The sequence below is a fragment of the Scyliorhinus torazame genome, chromosome 4 (assembly GCF_047496885.1).
Source record: "Scyliorhinus torazame isolate Kashiwa2021f chromosome 4, sScyTor2.1, whole genome shotgun sequence".
NCBI lineage: Eukaryota > Metazoa > Chordata > Chondrichthyes > Carcharhiniformes > Scyliorhinidae > Scyliorhinus > Scyliorhinus torazame.
The window spans coordinates 241,776,729-241,789,307 of record NC_092710.1 but is presented as its reverse complement, the minus strand read 5'-3'; the positions used below and the strand labels follow the sequence as shown (position 1 = coordinate 241,789,307).

At 45.6% G+C, this 12,579-nt stretch overlaps 1 protein-coding gene across 3 annotated transcripts in view; it reads left to right on the top strand.

Annotated features, from left to right (window-relative positions):
• The window catches only part of LOC140410852 (4-galactosyl-N-acetylglucosaminide 3-alpha-L-fucosyltransferase 9-like), a 234,301-nt gene extending 222,471 nt beyond the window's left edge, over positions 1-11,830 (top strand). For 2 of the 3 annotated variants that reach the window (XM_072499556.1, XM_072499558.1), the window contains one exon: positions 8,055-11,830. In XM_072499556.1, coding sequence (XP_072355657.1) covers positions 8,063-9,142 — 1,080 coding nt within the window. In that variant the 5' untranslated portion in view covers positions 8,055-8,062 and the 3' untranslated portion in view covers positions 9,143-11,830. Of the gene's footprint in view, positions 1-133; positions 342-8,054 lie in introns of all 3 variants that reach the window. The other variant, XM_072499557.1, reaches the window with a different exon arrangement.
• The last annotated feature ends 749 nt before the right edge of the window (positions 11,831-12,579 follow it).

The following is a 12,579-nucleotide window of genomic DNA, read 5'->3' as shown; positions in this document are numbered from 1 at the left end:
CATATAAACATTGGCAGTAGAGGCATTATACAACAGACAAAATCAAGAAATACATTTATGGTAAAATCCAAACCCCCCCCCCCAAGAATCTCAAATAAATATTCTCATTCCATTTTTTCAAATAACTTTTCAGCATCAAGAGATACCATCACCTCAGGTTCAGGCACTGAGGAGGGGGAAACGACAACATTTAACAGACAATATATATTGGTCAACAATTGTTGGCCCTTCATAAAGCCTGTTTGATTCTCCAAGATTATATTTTGAAGGCAAGGCTCCAGCCGGGTTGCCTGCACCTGAGCGAGTAGCTTGACGTCCACATTCAGAAGCAAAATAGAACGGTAGGAACTGCACTCTGTCGGGACTTTATCCTGCTTAAGAAGTAGGGAAATAGAGGCGTGAGTGAGGGTCAGGGACAACGTCCCCCGACATCAGGAATCATTGAACATGTCCAAAATTAAAGGCACCAGCTTCTCCGAGAAAGTTTTGTAGTTTTCAGTCAGAAAGCTATCCAGTCCAGGGGTTTGCCAGATTGCATCAACCCAATGCATTTTACAATTTTGTCAGGGTGTAAAGGGAATTTCAATTCACTGCTCCTATCCACCTCCATAGTTGGGATAAGTAGCCCATCCAGAAAGTCAAACATAACTGACCCAACCACAGGAGACTCCGATTTATAAACATTGCGGTAAGAAGATATAAAAGATTACGGGGTCGAGTGATATTGTTACTGGACGAGCAATCCAGTGACAGAAGACAAAGTTCTGGGGACGCGGGTTCAAATCGCGTCACAGCAGATGATGAAATTTGAATTCAATAAAAATCTGGAATTAAATGTCTGACAATGACCATGAAACCATTGTTGATCGTTTTAAAAACCCACCTGGTTCACTAATGTCCTTTAAGGTCCACATTTAGTCTGGTCCACACGTGACTCCAGACCCACAGCAATGTGGTTGACTCTTAACTGCCCCTTCAAGGGCAATTAGGGATGGGCAATTTCGATCTGGGTCAGCTGCCAGTGCCCACACACCATGAACGAATAAAATAAAACTGCATCAACCTGAGGAGGAGGTTGCCACCCGTATTGAATATCTGTGTGATCTCCTGGGAGGTCCCTTGCCATTTGGGCTGATGAGCTAAAAGGTGACAGGCCTTCTCCGTACTCATAAAAAGTGCCCCAGGAGCATTGTAAATGACGTACCACCATGCCAGTCGACAATAGTTCGAACTGGGTCTGTAGCTTTTTTTCCCTATTTGCCAGTAGTTCCGAAGTAGGATCAAGGAGTATTGGTGATCCACCTCTAGAATGGAATCCACCAGTCTTTGCTGCTCCAACCTCAACAAATGTAGGAGATAATTTCCCCCCTGAGGGCTGCCTTAAGAGGTCCCCCACAATGTGGAGGGTGAGATTGAATCAGATTTGTTAGATTTTATATAGTCCTCAATGGCAGAGGACATACACTCACAAAATTCTTTATTCACTAACAATGCTGGATCTAATCTCCAGGGTGCGGCCAGACTCGAGCGACAAATCAATGAAGTGCGGGACATGATCAAAAGTAACAATTGCTGAGTACTCAAATGCCACCACCAAAGGGTGGAGAACCCTATCCAAAAAATCAATACGTGAATATGCTTGGTGGACACGAGAAACAAAATCTTTATTGCTTGCTTTATTTCAAGAAATGCCAAGGATCTACCTTCCCCCCTCTCCCCCCTCCCCATCTGCATCAGGAAAGAGGACAAAGCCCTGACCATATCCGATGGAGCAAGAGATTTAGGCTTGAAACAATCCAATCCAGGGTCATACAATCATAGAATTTACAGTGCAGAAGGAGGCCATTTGGCCCATCGAGTCTGCATTGGTCCTTGGAAAGAGCACCCCACTCAAGCCCACACCTCCACCCTATCCCAGTATCCCCACCTAACCGTTTTTGTGGACACTAAGGGCAATTGATCATACCAATCTACCTAACCTGCACATCTTTGGACTGTGGGAGGAAACAGGAGGACCCAGAGGAAAGCCATGCAGACACGTGGAGAACCTGCAGACTCCACACAGACTGTGACCCAAGCCAGGAATTGAACCTGGGACCCTGGAGCTGTGAAGCAACAGTGCTAACCACTGTGCTATCGGGCTGTCCAAGACACAATTCAGGTTCCCTCCTAAAATAAGCTGACATGAGTCTAGATTGGGAAGGGAGATCTGCAGGGTATTAATAAAATTCTTTTCATACTCCGTTGGAGGGCGTAAATGTCAATCATGAAAACTGGGGTGCTCACTAGGGAGCACAGCCAACATATCGACCGTTGGGATCAGCTATAATCTTAAAAGTGGAATGCTGAACTCTTTTATTAATTAGAGTCACCATACCCCTGGCCCTACCTTCAAAACCAGAAAAAACTGCCTTACCCACGCCTTGCGCAGCCTAGTTTGATCTCGGACCCACAAATGAGTCTCTTGCAAAAACATTACATCGGAGTTTAAACTCTTGAGCTGAGTGTGATGTTCCTTGTATAGTTCTCCAAGATGGTTAAAAGTCGTAGTGTTGACAAAGAACATCAAGCTATGTATTTGAAACAAAGCTAGTTTATTTTACACTGCTCCCAATGGTTTGCACACTTCACTAAGTAATAATATAACAATAATAATAATAATAATCACTTATTGTCACAAATAGGCTTCAATGAAGTTACTGTGAAAAGCCCCTAGTCGCCACATTCTGGCGCTAAGCCGCACTGTCATGTGAGAGTAGCTTTAAGGAATGGGTGTTTATAAATGGGTGTGTATATAAATGTCTGTAGTAAGAGTACCTTTAAGAAATGGGTGTTTACTACTGCAGTGATATCAAGGAGTGGGTGGAGCTGGGCTGTCTGCCAGCTTTTTACTTTCATTTTAGGCTGCTTGCTGCAGGGTGTGTTTTAGTTTTGTTTTCAGAGCTGGATAGCTGCAGTCACAGCCAGAAGGTGTATTAGAGTCTCTCTCTGTAATCTAAAGACTGTAAATCGATCCTGGTGATTTAAAACTATTAACAGTCGTGACTTTAACCTGATGTGTTTCTGGTAAAAGGTGTTTTAAGCCTTATGGATGTTAAAAGGAAAGCTTAAAGAATTACTTAGTGTTGTATTCTTTGGGGGTTGTATTTGAATTGATGGTTGCTAAGATATTCTTTGATTTTTTCAAAAAGGTTAACTTGAGTTCATAGAATAAACATTGTTTTGCTTTAAAAAATACTTTTCCATTTCTGCTCTACCACACCTGTAGAGTGGGCCGTGTGCTCCCCATACCACAATCTATTAAAAGTTGTGGGTCAGGTGAACTCCATGATACACTTTGGGGTTCTCTAAAATCTGGCCCATAACAGCACCCACTAACTAACTCTCTGGAGGGAGACTTCCAACTGGAGAAAGACAAAAATAGATCTAAATAACAAAATACCAAAACCCCATTTAAAGGAAGCAAAACAATGTATTGCCACATTGTTGTTAATAAAACACAAGTTGGGCGCGTTGTAATTTGTTGATTTGGCCCTGGCAATGAGCCATGTTGTTGGGGGTTCATGTTTATTCTTGTTTTCTCTGTTCTTGTTGGGGTTGGAGTTCTTATAGTTCTGGATTAGGAGTTTTATACAGAGAACGGAACCCCACATAGTATAAAACTCCTAATCAAAAAGTACAAGAACTCAACCCCAACAAGAACAGAGAAAACAAGAATAAACATGAAACCCCAACAACGTGGCTCATCGACAGAGCCAAAAAAACAAATTACAACGTGCCCAATTTGTGTTTTTTTAACAAAAGAGTCCACCTCTCCCAGCACGTCGAAGAAATTGTCTTTTTCTTCAAATGTTACTCTGAGACGAGCCGGGTAGACCAAACCAAAGCACACTCCACTATTGTACAGGGCAGGACCGTCTCGGTAGGACCGTCATCTTAACCGTCTGCACCCTCCCAGCCAGCGACAGCGGTAGCGCATCCCATCTCCGAAACTCGCCCCTCATCTGCTCAACCAACCGGGGCAAGCTCAACTTGTGTAACCGGCCCCAGTCGCGTGCCACTCATATCCCTAGGTACCTAAAACTGTCCCCCACTACATAAAACTGTCCCCCACTAACCTAAACGGTAACTCCCCCCCCCCCCCCCCCCCCCCCCCCCCCCCCCCGCCGACCCTCCTGTTTCCTTGCCTGGACTACAAACATCTCGCTCTTTGTCATATTCAGTTTATATCCTGAAAACCAGCCAAATTCCCCCAAAGTCGCCATGATTTCAACCATCCCTGCCCCTGGATCCGTTACATATAAGAGCAGGTCATCCACGTACAGCGAGACCCTATGTTCCACCACCCCCCGAACCAGCCCCTTGAAGCTCTCAGAGCAATTGCCAGCGGCTCTATAGCTAACGCAAACAGCAGTGGGGAGAGGGGGCATCCCTGCCTTGTCCCCCGGTACAGTCTAAAATAGTCCGAGGTCGCCCTATTCGTCCTTACAGTAGCCTCCGGGGCCTGGTACAACAGCATAACCCAGTCGATAAAGCCCCTGCCGAACCCAAATCGTCCCAACACCTCCCATAGATAGTCCCACTCCACCCGGTCGAACGTCTTCTCCACATCCATGGCCACAACTACTTCAACCTCCCTACTCTCCAGGGGCATCATAATCACGTTGAGCAGCCTTCTTATATTGGCCACCAACTACCTGCCCTTGACAAACCTGGTTTGATCCTCCATAATCACATCCGGCACACAATCTTCAATCTTGGAGGCCAAAACTTTGGCCAGCAGCTTGGCGTCCACATTAAGCAGTGAGATCGGCCTCTATGACCCCCATAGCTCCAGGTTCTTGTCCCGCTTCAATATTAACAAAATAGTGGCCTGTGACATCGTCGGGGGCAGCACCCTTCTATCCCTCGCCTCATTAAAAACCTTGACCAGCAACGGCCCTAATATCCCCGAGAATTTCTTGTACAATTCCACCGGATACCCATCCGGCCCCAGGGCTTTACCCGACTGCATTGCCTTCAAGCCCTCGACTATTTCTTCGGCCCTAATCGGGGTCCCCAGCACATCCACCAACTCCCTGCCCACCCTTGGGAAGGTCAGTCCATCCAAAAAGCGTCTCATCCCCTCGGGCCCCATGGGGGGTTCCGAGCGATAGAGTCTATTGTAAAAGTCCCTGATTGCCCTGTTTAGCCCAGCCGACTCCCCTACCAAATTCCCATCCCCATCAACTACCCTCTCTGTTTCCCTGGCTGCCTCACTCTTCCTAAGCTGCTGTGCCAGCATTCTGCTGGCCTTCTCCCCATGTTCGTAAACTGCACCCCTCGCCTTTCTAAGCTGCTCCACTGCCTTGCCTGTGGACAACACCCCGAACTCAGCCTGCAGCCTCCGACGTTCCCTTAACAGCTCCACCCCCGGGGTCGCCACACCCCTCCTATCTATCTGTAGGATCTCCTTAACCAGTCGATCCGTCTCTGCCCTACCCATCCTGTTCCTATGAGCCCGGATCAAAATCAGCTCCCCTCTCACCACTGCTTCCAGCGCCTCCCAGACCACCGCTGCTGAGACTTCCGCTGTGTCATTGATCTGCAGGTAGTTCTGCATGCACTTCCCCAGCCTCTCGCACACCGCCTCGTCTACCAATAAGCCCACGTCCAATCTCCATTGCGGACACTGGAAGCTCTCCTCATTAACCTGCAGTTCCACTCAGTGTTGGGCATGATCCGAAATAGTGATGGCCGCCGAATACCTCATGTCCACCACCCCCGCCAGCAAATCTCTGCTCAAAATGAAAAAATCAATCCGGGAATAAACCTTATGCACATGCGAATAAAAAGAAAATTCCCTCCCCGTCGGCTGCCTAAACCTCCATGGGTCAACCCCCCCCCCATCTGCTCCATGAACCCTAACAGTTTCTTCGCCATTGCTGGTACCCTCCCCGTTTTTGAACACGACCGGTCCAGGCCAGGGTCGATGACCGTATTAAAATCCCCTCCCATCACCAGCTTGTGCGAGTCCAGGTCAGGTATCTTCCCCAGTACCCTCTTTATGAATTCTACGTCATCCCAGTTTGGCGCATACACGTTAACCATGGCTACCTTCCTTCCTCCAGCTTGCCGCTCACCATGCCATAATGGCCCCCCCCATCTGAGACTATACTGCCCACCTGAAATTGCGCCCGCTTATTGATTAAAATCACCTCCCCTCTAGTCTTGGTGTCCAGCCCTGAATGAAAGACCTGACTGACCCAACCCTTCCTTAGCCTGACTTGATCTGCCACTTTCAGGTGTGTCTCCTGAAATCACCACGTCCGGCTTCAGAGCCCTCAGATGCGCGAACACATGTGCCCTCTTGACCGGCCCATTCAACCCTCCAACATTCCAGGTGATCAGCCTAGTTGGGGGGCACTGCACCCCCCCCCCCCCCACCCCCGTCTGCCGGTCAGCCATCCCCTTTCCTGGGCCCACCTCCAGCCCATGTGCCAGGCCTCCACAGGCCTGTCTCCTGGCAGCCCCCACCCCCAACCTCCTCTCTGTCCCAAAACCTAAGTCCCTCCCTCGTCAGCAGAGTAACTCCCCCCCACCAGCAACACCACTTTGTAACCTAACCCGTGCCATATATTGAACATATACACAGCCCCCACTGTGCTTCCATAGACTCGTTCACCCAGCTAGCCTGGTGGCCCTCGCCTCCGGCGCCAATAAGTCTCCCACCTATTGTTCCCTACTCCCCTCCCCCTCCCCCCCCGCCCATCGAAACCACTTCTCTCATCAAACCAACCCCAAACAATCTCCCAATTACTACAGAAGACAACCCAAAACGAAAAACCCACAAAGAACCCCCCCCAATAGTGCAAATCAAAGTAATAAAAAGTAAAAAGCCCCCACCAACACACCGAAAACCCATAGAACCGAATAACTTATACTTCCCCCATCTTCACCCAAACTTAAAAGCAGAAGAAAAACGACAATCAAAACATATAAACGTCGACAAAAGCAGAGTTAAGTGAGTTTTTAAAATCAACTTAACTCTGCGAGCCTGGGTCCCACCTCTTGTGGACGTGATTCAGGTGGTGACGCCTTAAGAGATCTCGTTCGATCTTGTGAGGCGTAACGACTGACCGGAATCCTAAAAGAGGCCACTCCCGGGATCTACCGGCCGCATCCCTTTCCGATTTTGGTGGGATGCAGCTGGTAAATCACGCCCATTGTGTGCAGCTTAGGGAGATTAGGAAGTCAGTGGGAGGAGCCAGGGGTTAAAGCAGTCAGTTCAGTTTTAGTTTTTGGCTGGAAGGTGAGCTAAGAAGGTTTTCTGAAGAAATACAGCCAGAGATTCTGCATTATTCTGGCAGGGGGGCGGTCAGGTCTCTTTATTTAAAGCAGTCTTCAAAGATCTCTCTTTCTCAAAGTGGAGTATTAAAGACATCTCTGTCCATCAAGTATTCCTGAGTGTTAACTGTATTTAAAAGTGGATTGGGTTCTGAGATTGTTCTGTTGTTTGAGTGGAAGTAAAGTTAGCAGTTAAGGGTTATTGTGTCGCTGCATTGTTTAGCATTGCTTAAAGGGTAATTGTAAAGCATTTTCTTGTGTGATGTTCAAGATACTTCAATTGTGTATTAGGAATTAAGTTTGTTTATCCCTATTTTGCATGAAATCACTCCTGGAATGAAGTATCCTTGCCTCGCAGTCTTAAAAAATTAAAATAAGTATTGGGGTGTCTGTTCAGTATCCTAGCTATTGTTGGGATCTGGTCTGGGATAATAATAACTACTAAGTATATTTTAATTCTAACAATATTACCATGTTCTTTGTTGTCTATATTTGATTATGACTTACTTTTCTTAATTCTGTTTCATTTCTTTTTTTGCTAAATTTAAATCTAATTTTGATGTTATCCCTCACCCGCTCCTTTTACCCTCTCTCCTATATTTCCAAGGTAAATCTTCCTCATTCCATTAGTTAAGTTCTGTTCAAATGTTTTGGATTTAGATAGAGTTTAAATGGAATAGGAGCTGTGCTCCCAGGATTCTAATAATCTTCATCTTTTTTCTTTACAGGAGTCAGTATGACATCTGTGTCCAGTGTAGGGATTTGCCGCACCCTGTTAATTTCCCTAATCATTTTGGGCTGTTTTTTAGCCATGGTGTTGCTGTATGTCAAACCGTCTAACAGCTGGATTTATGCTCCATTAGAATCTGCCACATTAAAACTAGGTGTGAAAAACCCCTTTGTGACAAGTGCTGAAGAGAATGAAACTATTGTGCTCATTTGGTTTTGGCCTTTTGGTCAGCTATTTGAACTCAATTCTTGTGCATCTGAGTTTAACATCCATAAATGCCACTTAACTGCGGATAGAAACCTCTATGACAAATCCGATGCTGTCCTTTTCCATCACCGAGACATGAGTGGAGACTTGTCCAATCTGCCCAAACAGCCTCGGCCAACATTTCAGAAATGGGTTTGGATGAACCTGGAGTCACCTACCCACTCTCCAAAAAAAACTGGACTCGACCATTTCTTCAACCTGACCTTGACTTATCGACAAGGTTCAGATATCGTAGTGCCTTATGGGTCTCTGATAATAAACAAAGTTCCATTAGATTTTAAACTGCCTAAGAAAAGCAATCTGGTGTGTTGGGTTGTAAGCCATTGGAACACTAATCATGCCAGAGTGAAGTTCTACAATGAATTCCGCAACTATATTAATATCAACACTTACGGTCAAGCCTTTGGGGAACGCCTAAGCGATAACAACTTGATGCCTACCATATCTAGTTGTAAGTTCTACCTTTCCTTTGAGAATTCAGTACATGAAGATTACATAACTGAAAAGCTCTACAATGCTTTGCTTGCTGGTACCGTGCCTGTGGTCCTGGGGACATCCAGAAAAAACTATGAAAATTACATTCCAGCCGATTCTTTCATTCATGTGGATGATTTCCACTCAGCTGAAGAGCTTGCGGGTTACCTGCACAAACTGGACGGGAATGAAGATTTGTACATGACCTACTTCAAATGGAGGAAACACTACTCAGTACGGTCAGTTCGTTTCTGGGATGAACACGCATGTAGCGTGTGTGAGAACATAAAACGGTATCAAAAATATAGATCATGTTCCAATTTGGAGAAATGGTTTTGGGGCTGAACTCTAAAACAAATCTCTGTTGAATATCATGGATCATCAGCAAAATCTATTGAATTCAATTGACTTCTTGCTCCAAAACAAAATATTTTCACTTCCTCTTTTAAGCTTTGTTTAACCAAAAAGAACTCAACAGCTCTTTCCTGCTGATGTGAGAATTCGTCATGCTCTGAAACTGCAGCAGTGGAATTCTGGGCATCAAATTCTCATTTTAAATTGAATTGCGCTGGAAAATGTGATTGCATTCCAATGTGAATTATTTTATTTGAAAGAAATTTCAAGTTGCCTTCCCCCTTTCATTGATCATCGCCATGAGCAGAAAAAAATATCAGAGAAAAAGAAATCACCTTTACTAGGAATTATGGAGAACATATCCTGAAACAGATGGTATAGACATTCTGTATATTTTAACTGGAGAAAGATTGTTCGTCTTATATGGTAGTTTCAAGAAAATAACTTTGAATAATTTATAAACACTGTATATTCCATCCATATTGAGTAAAGTGCCAATGATTTTTTTCAGAATTTATAATCTTACATGAGACTGGAGCTCAAACCTTGGCTATTATCATTACTTTATATACAAAGTGGATGAGGTGACCTGGGATCCAACACAGTTATTCTGTGATTTGACAGGTAGTAAGAAAATTGACAGGCAGCTGAAAATTAACAAATTGTCTATCATTTATTGCAGGCACTTTGACTTCATATCTGTTTATCGAATAGCCAGCAGAGGTGTAATGGGCTCAAATTTAATAACTGCCATCATGTCCAAGCAGCAGTTAGAATGGAGACTTTTAATACCTTACCCACCACAAGTTTGCTGACAGAAGCTTGAAATTTCAGACTATCATCTTTAGAAATGCAGACCAGGTTCTGAAGACATTACAGGGGCTCACACAAACTGCCATTTTAAACTGAGGCCCGAACAAGGCCGCATTGGTGGCCTCTATACCTGTCAAAACCTGTCATGAACCACTGTCAGAGCCAATAGAGGACCAAAGTATATTTGTTCTAAAGATTTTTTAGTTTACACGTAAGTCAAGAGGAGCAGCAATGCTCTTCTGGCCCCCATACAGAAACCCCAGGGCATCACAATAGCACAGTGGGTAGCACTGCTGCTTCACAGCACCAGGGTCACAGGTTCGATTCCCAACTTGGGTCACTGTCTGTGTGGAAACTGCATGTTCTCCTTGTGTCTGAGTGGGTTTCCTCTGGGTGCTCCAGTTTCCTCCCACTAGTCCCGAAAGACGTGCTGCTAGGTGAATTGGATATTCTGAATTCTCCCTCTGTGTACCCAAACAGGCGCTGGAATGTGGTGACTAGGGACTTTTCACAGTAACTTCAATGCAGTGTTAATGTGAGCCTACTTGTGACAATAAAGATTATTAGATTATTAGAAAATGCTCCAGATAATCTCCCTACTCTCCTGTTAAGCATTCCCTTCAGTTTGGGCAAGGAGGTGATGTGTTAGTTTTTCTCACATTTTTTCACCTCATAGGTGGCTGCAACAACTTGGGGTTTAGAGGGAGCACTTTAAACAATTTTAGGGTTGTGAATTTCAGTAATAAACACAAAATTTAAATTCAATGAAAGGGTAATGTTTATTCACACAACACCCCAAAATGTAAGTGCAACAAAATACACTCACCCCCTCGTGCAGACAGACATGTACACAAAATGGATAATAGAGATAAAGCATGCACTTAGGTTATTAGCAACAGTAAATCACATGTCCAAGTTTGAATCCATTAAAAATGCAATGCCGAATTTTCTGGCTGGCGGGGGCCATTTGAAGTGTCGGTGGGGAATGCTTTACCACCCACTCCAGCAGATCCGACTCCAGCAAATCATGCTCCAATAAGCATTAATTGGCAGAAGGTTTGCACTGAGTGCTGAATTTGGTGCTTTTTGAGTGCGATAGTGAGAGTTTGGTGACCGAGGGAGTATAAGGCTTCATTTTTATCTAAAGTTTAGTCTTTCTTTTATTTAGTTAATTAACTTAAAAGTTGCTGTTTGGTTTAGAAGAAGGTGAATTTTCAATCAGCTTTAAACAGGCTTCTACTTCTAGGCACTTGCAGCTGGAGCTTGTTAATTAGTTAATTGCATTAGGTCAGTTTTCAGAGGCTAGATTCACAGTATAAAAGTGATCCCCTACAGTGCAGAGTTTGTTTGCTCTGAGTTCTGAATTTGGTGCATTTTGAGTTCTATAGTAAGAGTTTGGTGACCGAGGGAGTGCTGAATTTGGTGCTTTTTGAGTGCGATAGTGAGAGTTTGGTGACCGAGGGAGTTGGGTGAGGAGGGAGTAAGGTGCTCCTTTCATTTTGTTTCCGACATTTCCGCAAAGAGTGCGAAGAGAGCCAGGAGTTTACAGGAAGTGTAGCTGACTGGGAGCAGAGTCGGAGGGCGGAGATCTAGTTAGTCCACACAGCAGATATATTCTGTAAGGTAAGAGGGGATGGAGGCTAGGCCAGTTACATGCTCCTCCTGTAGGATGTGGGTGGTGAGGGATACCACCGGTGTCCCCGCTGACTATACCTGTGGGAAGTGCACCCAACTCCAGCTCCTCAAAGACCGTGTTAGGGAACTGGAGCTGAAGCTGGATGAACTTCGGATCATCCGGGAGGCAGAGGGGGTGATTGAGAAGAGTTACAGGGAGGTAACCACACCCAAGGTACAGGACAAGAATAGCTGGGTTACAGTCAGGGGGAAAAAAACAAACAGGCAGACAGTGCAGGGATCCCTCGTGGCCGTTCCCCTTCAAAACAAGTATACCGTTTTGGATGCTGTTGGAGGGGATGACCTACCGGGGGAAGGCCCTAGCGGCCAGGTCTCTGGCACTGAGTCTGGCTCTGGGGCTCAGAAGGGAAGGGGGGAGAATAGAAAAGCAATAGTTGTAGGAGATTCAATGGTTAGGGGAATAGATAGGAGATTCTGTGGTCGCGAGCGAGACTCCCGGAAGGTATGTTGCCTCCCGGGTGCCAGGGCCAGGGATGTCTCGGATCGTGTCTTCAGGATCCTTAAGGGGGAGGGGGAGCAGCCAGAAGTCGTGGTGCACATTGGTACCAACGACATAGGTAGGAAAAGGGGTGTGGAGGTAATAAACAAGTTTAGGGAGTTAGGCTGGAAGTTGAAAGCCAGGACAGACAGAGTTGTCATCTCTGGTTTGTTGCCGGTGCCACGTGATAGCGAGGCTAGGAATAGGGAGAGAGTGCAGTTGAACACGTGGCTGCAGGAATGGTGTAGGAGGGAGGGCTTCAGGTATTTGGATAATTGGAGCGCATTCTGGGGAAGGTGGGACCTGTACAAGCAGGACGGGTTGCATCTGAACCAGAGGGGCACCAATATCCTGGGAGGGAGGTTTGCTAGTACTCTTCGGGAGGGTTTAAACTAATTTGGCAGGGGAATGGGAACCGGATTTGTAGTCCAGCAACTAAGGT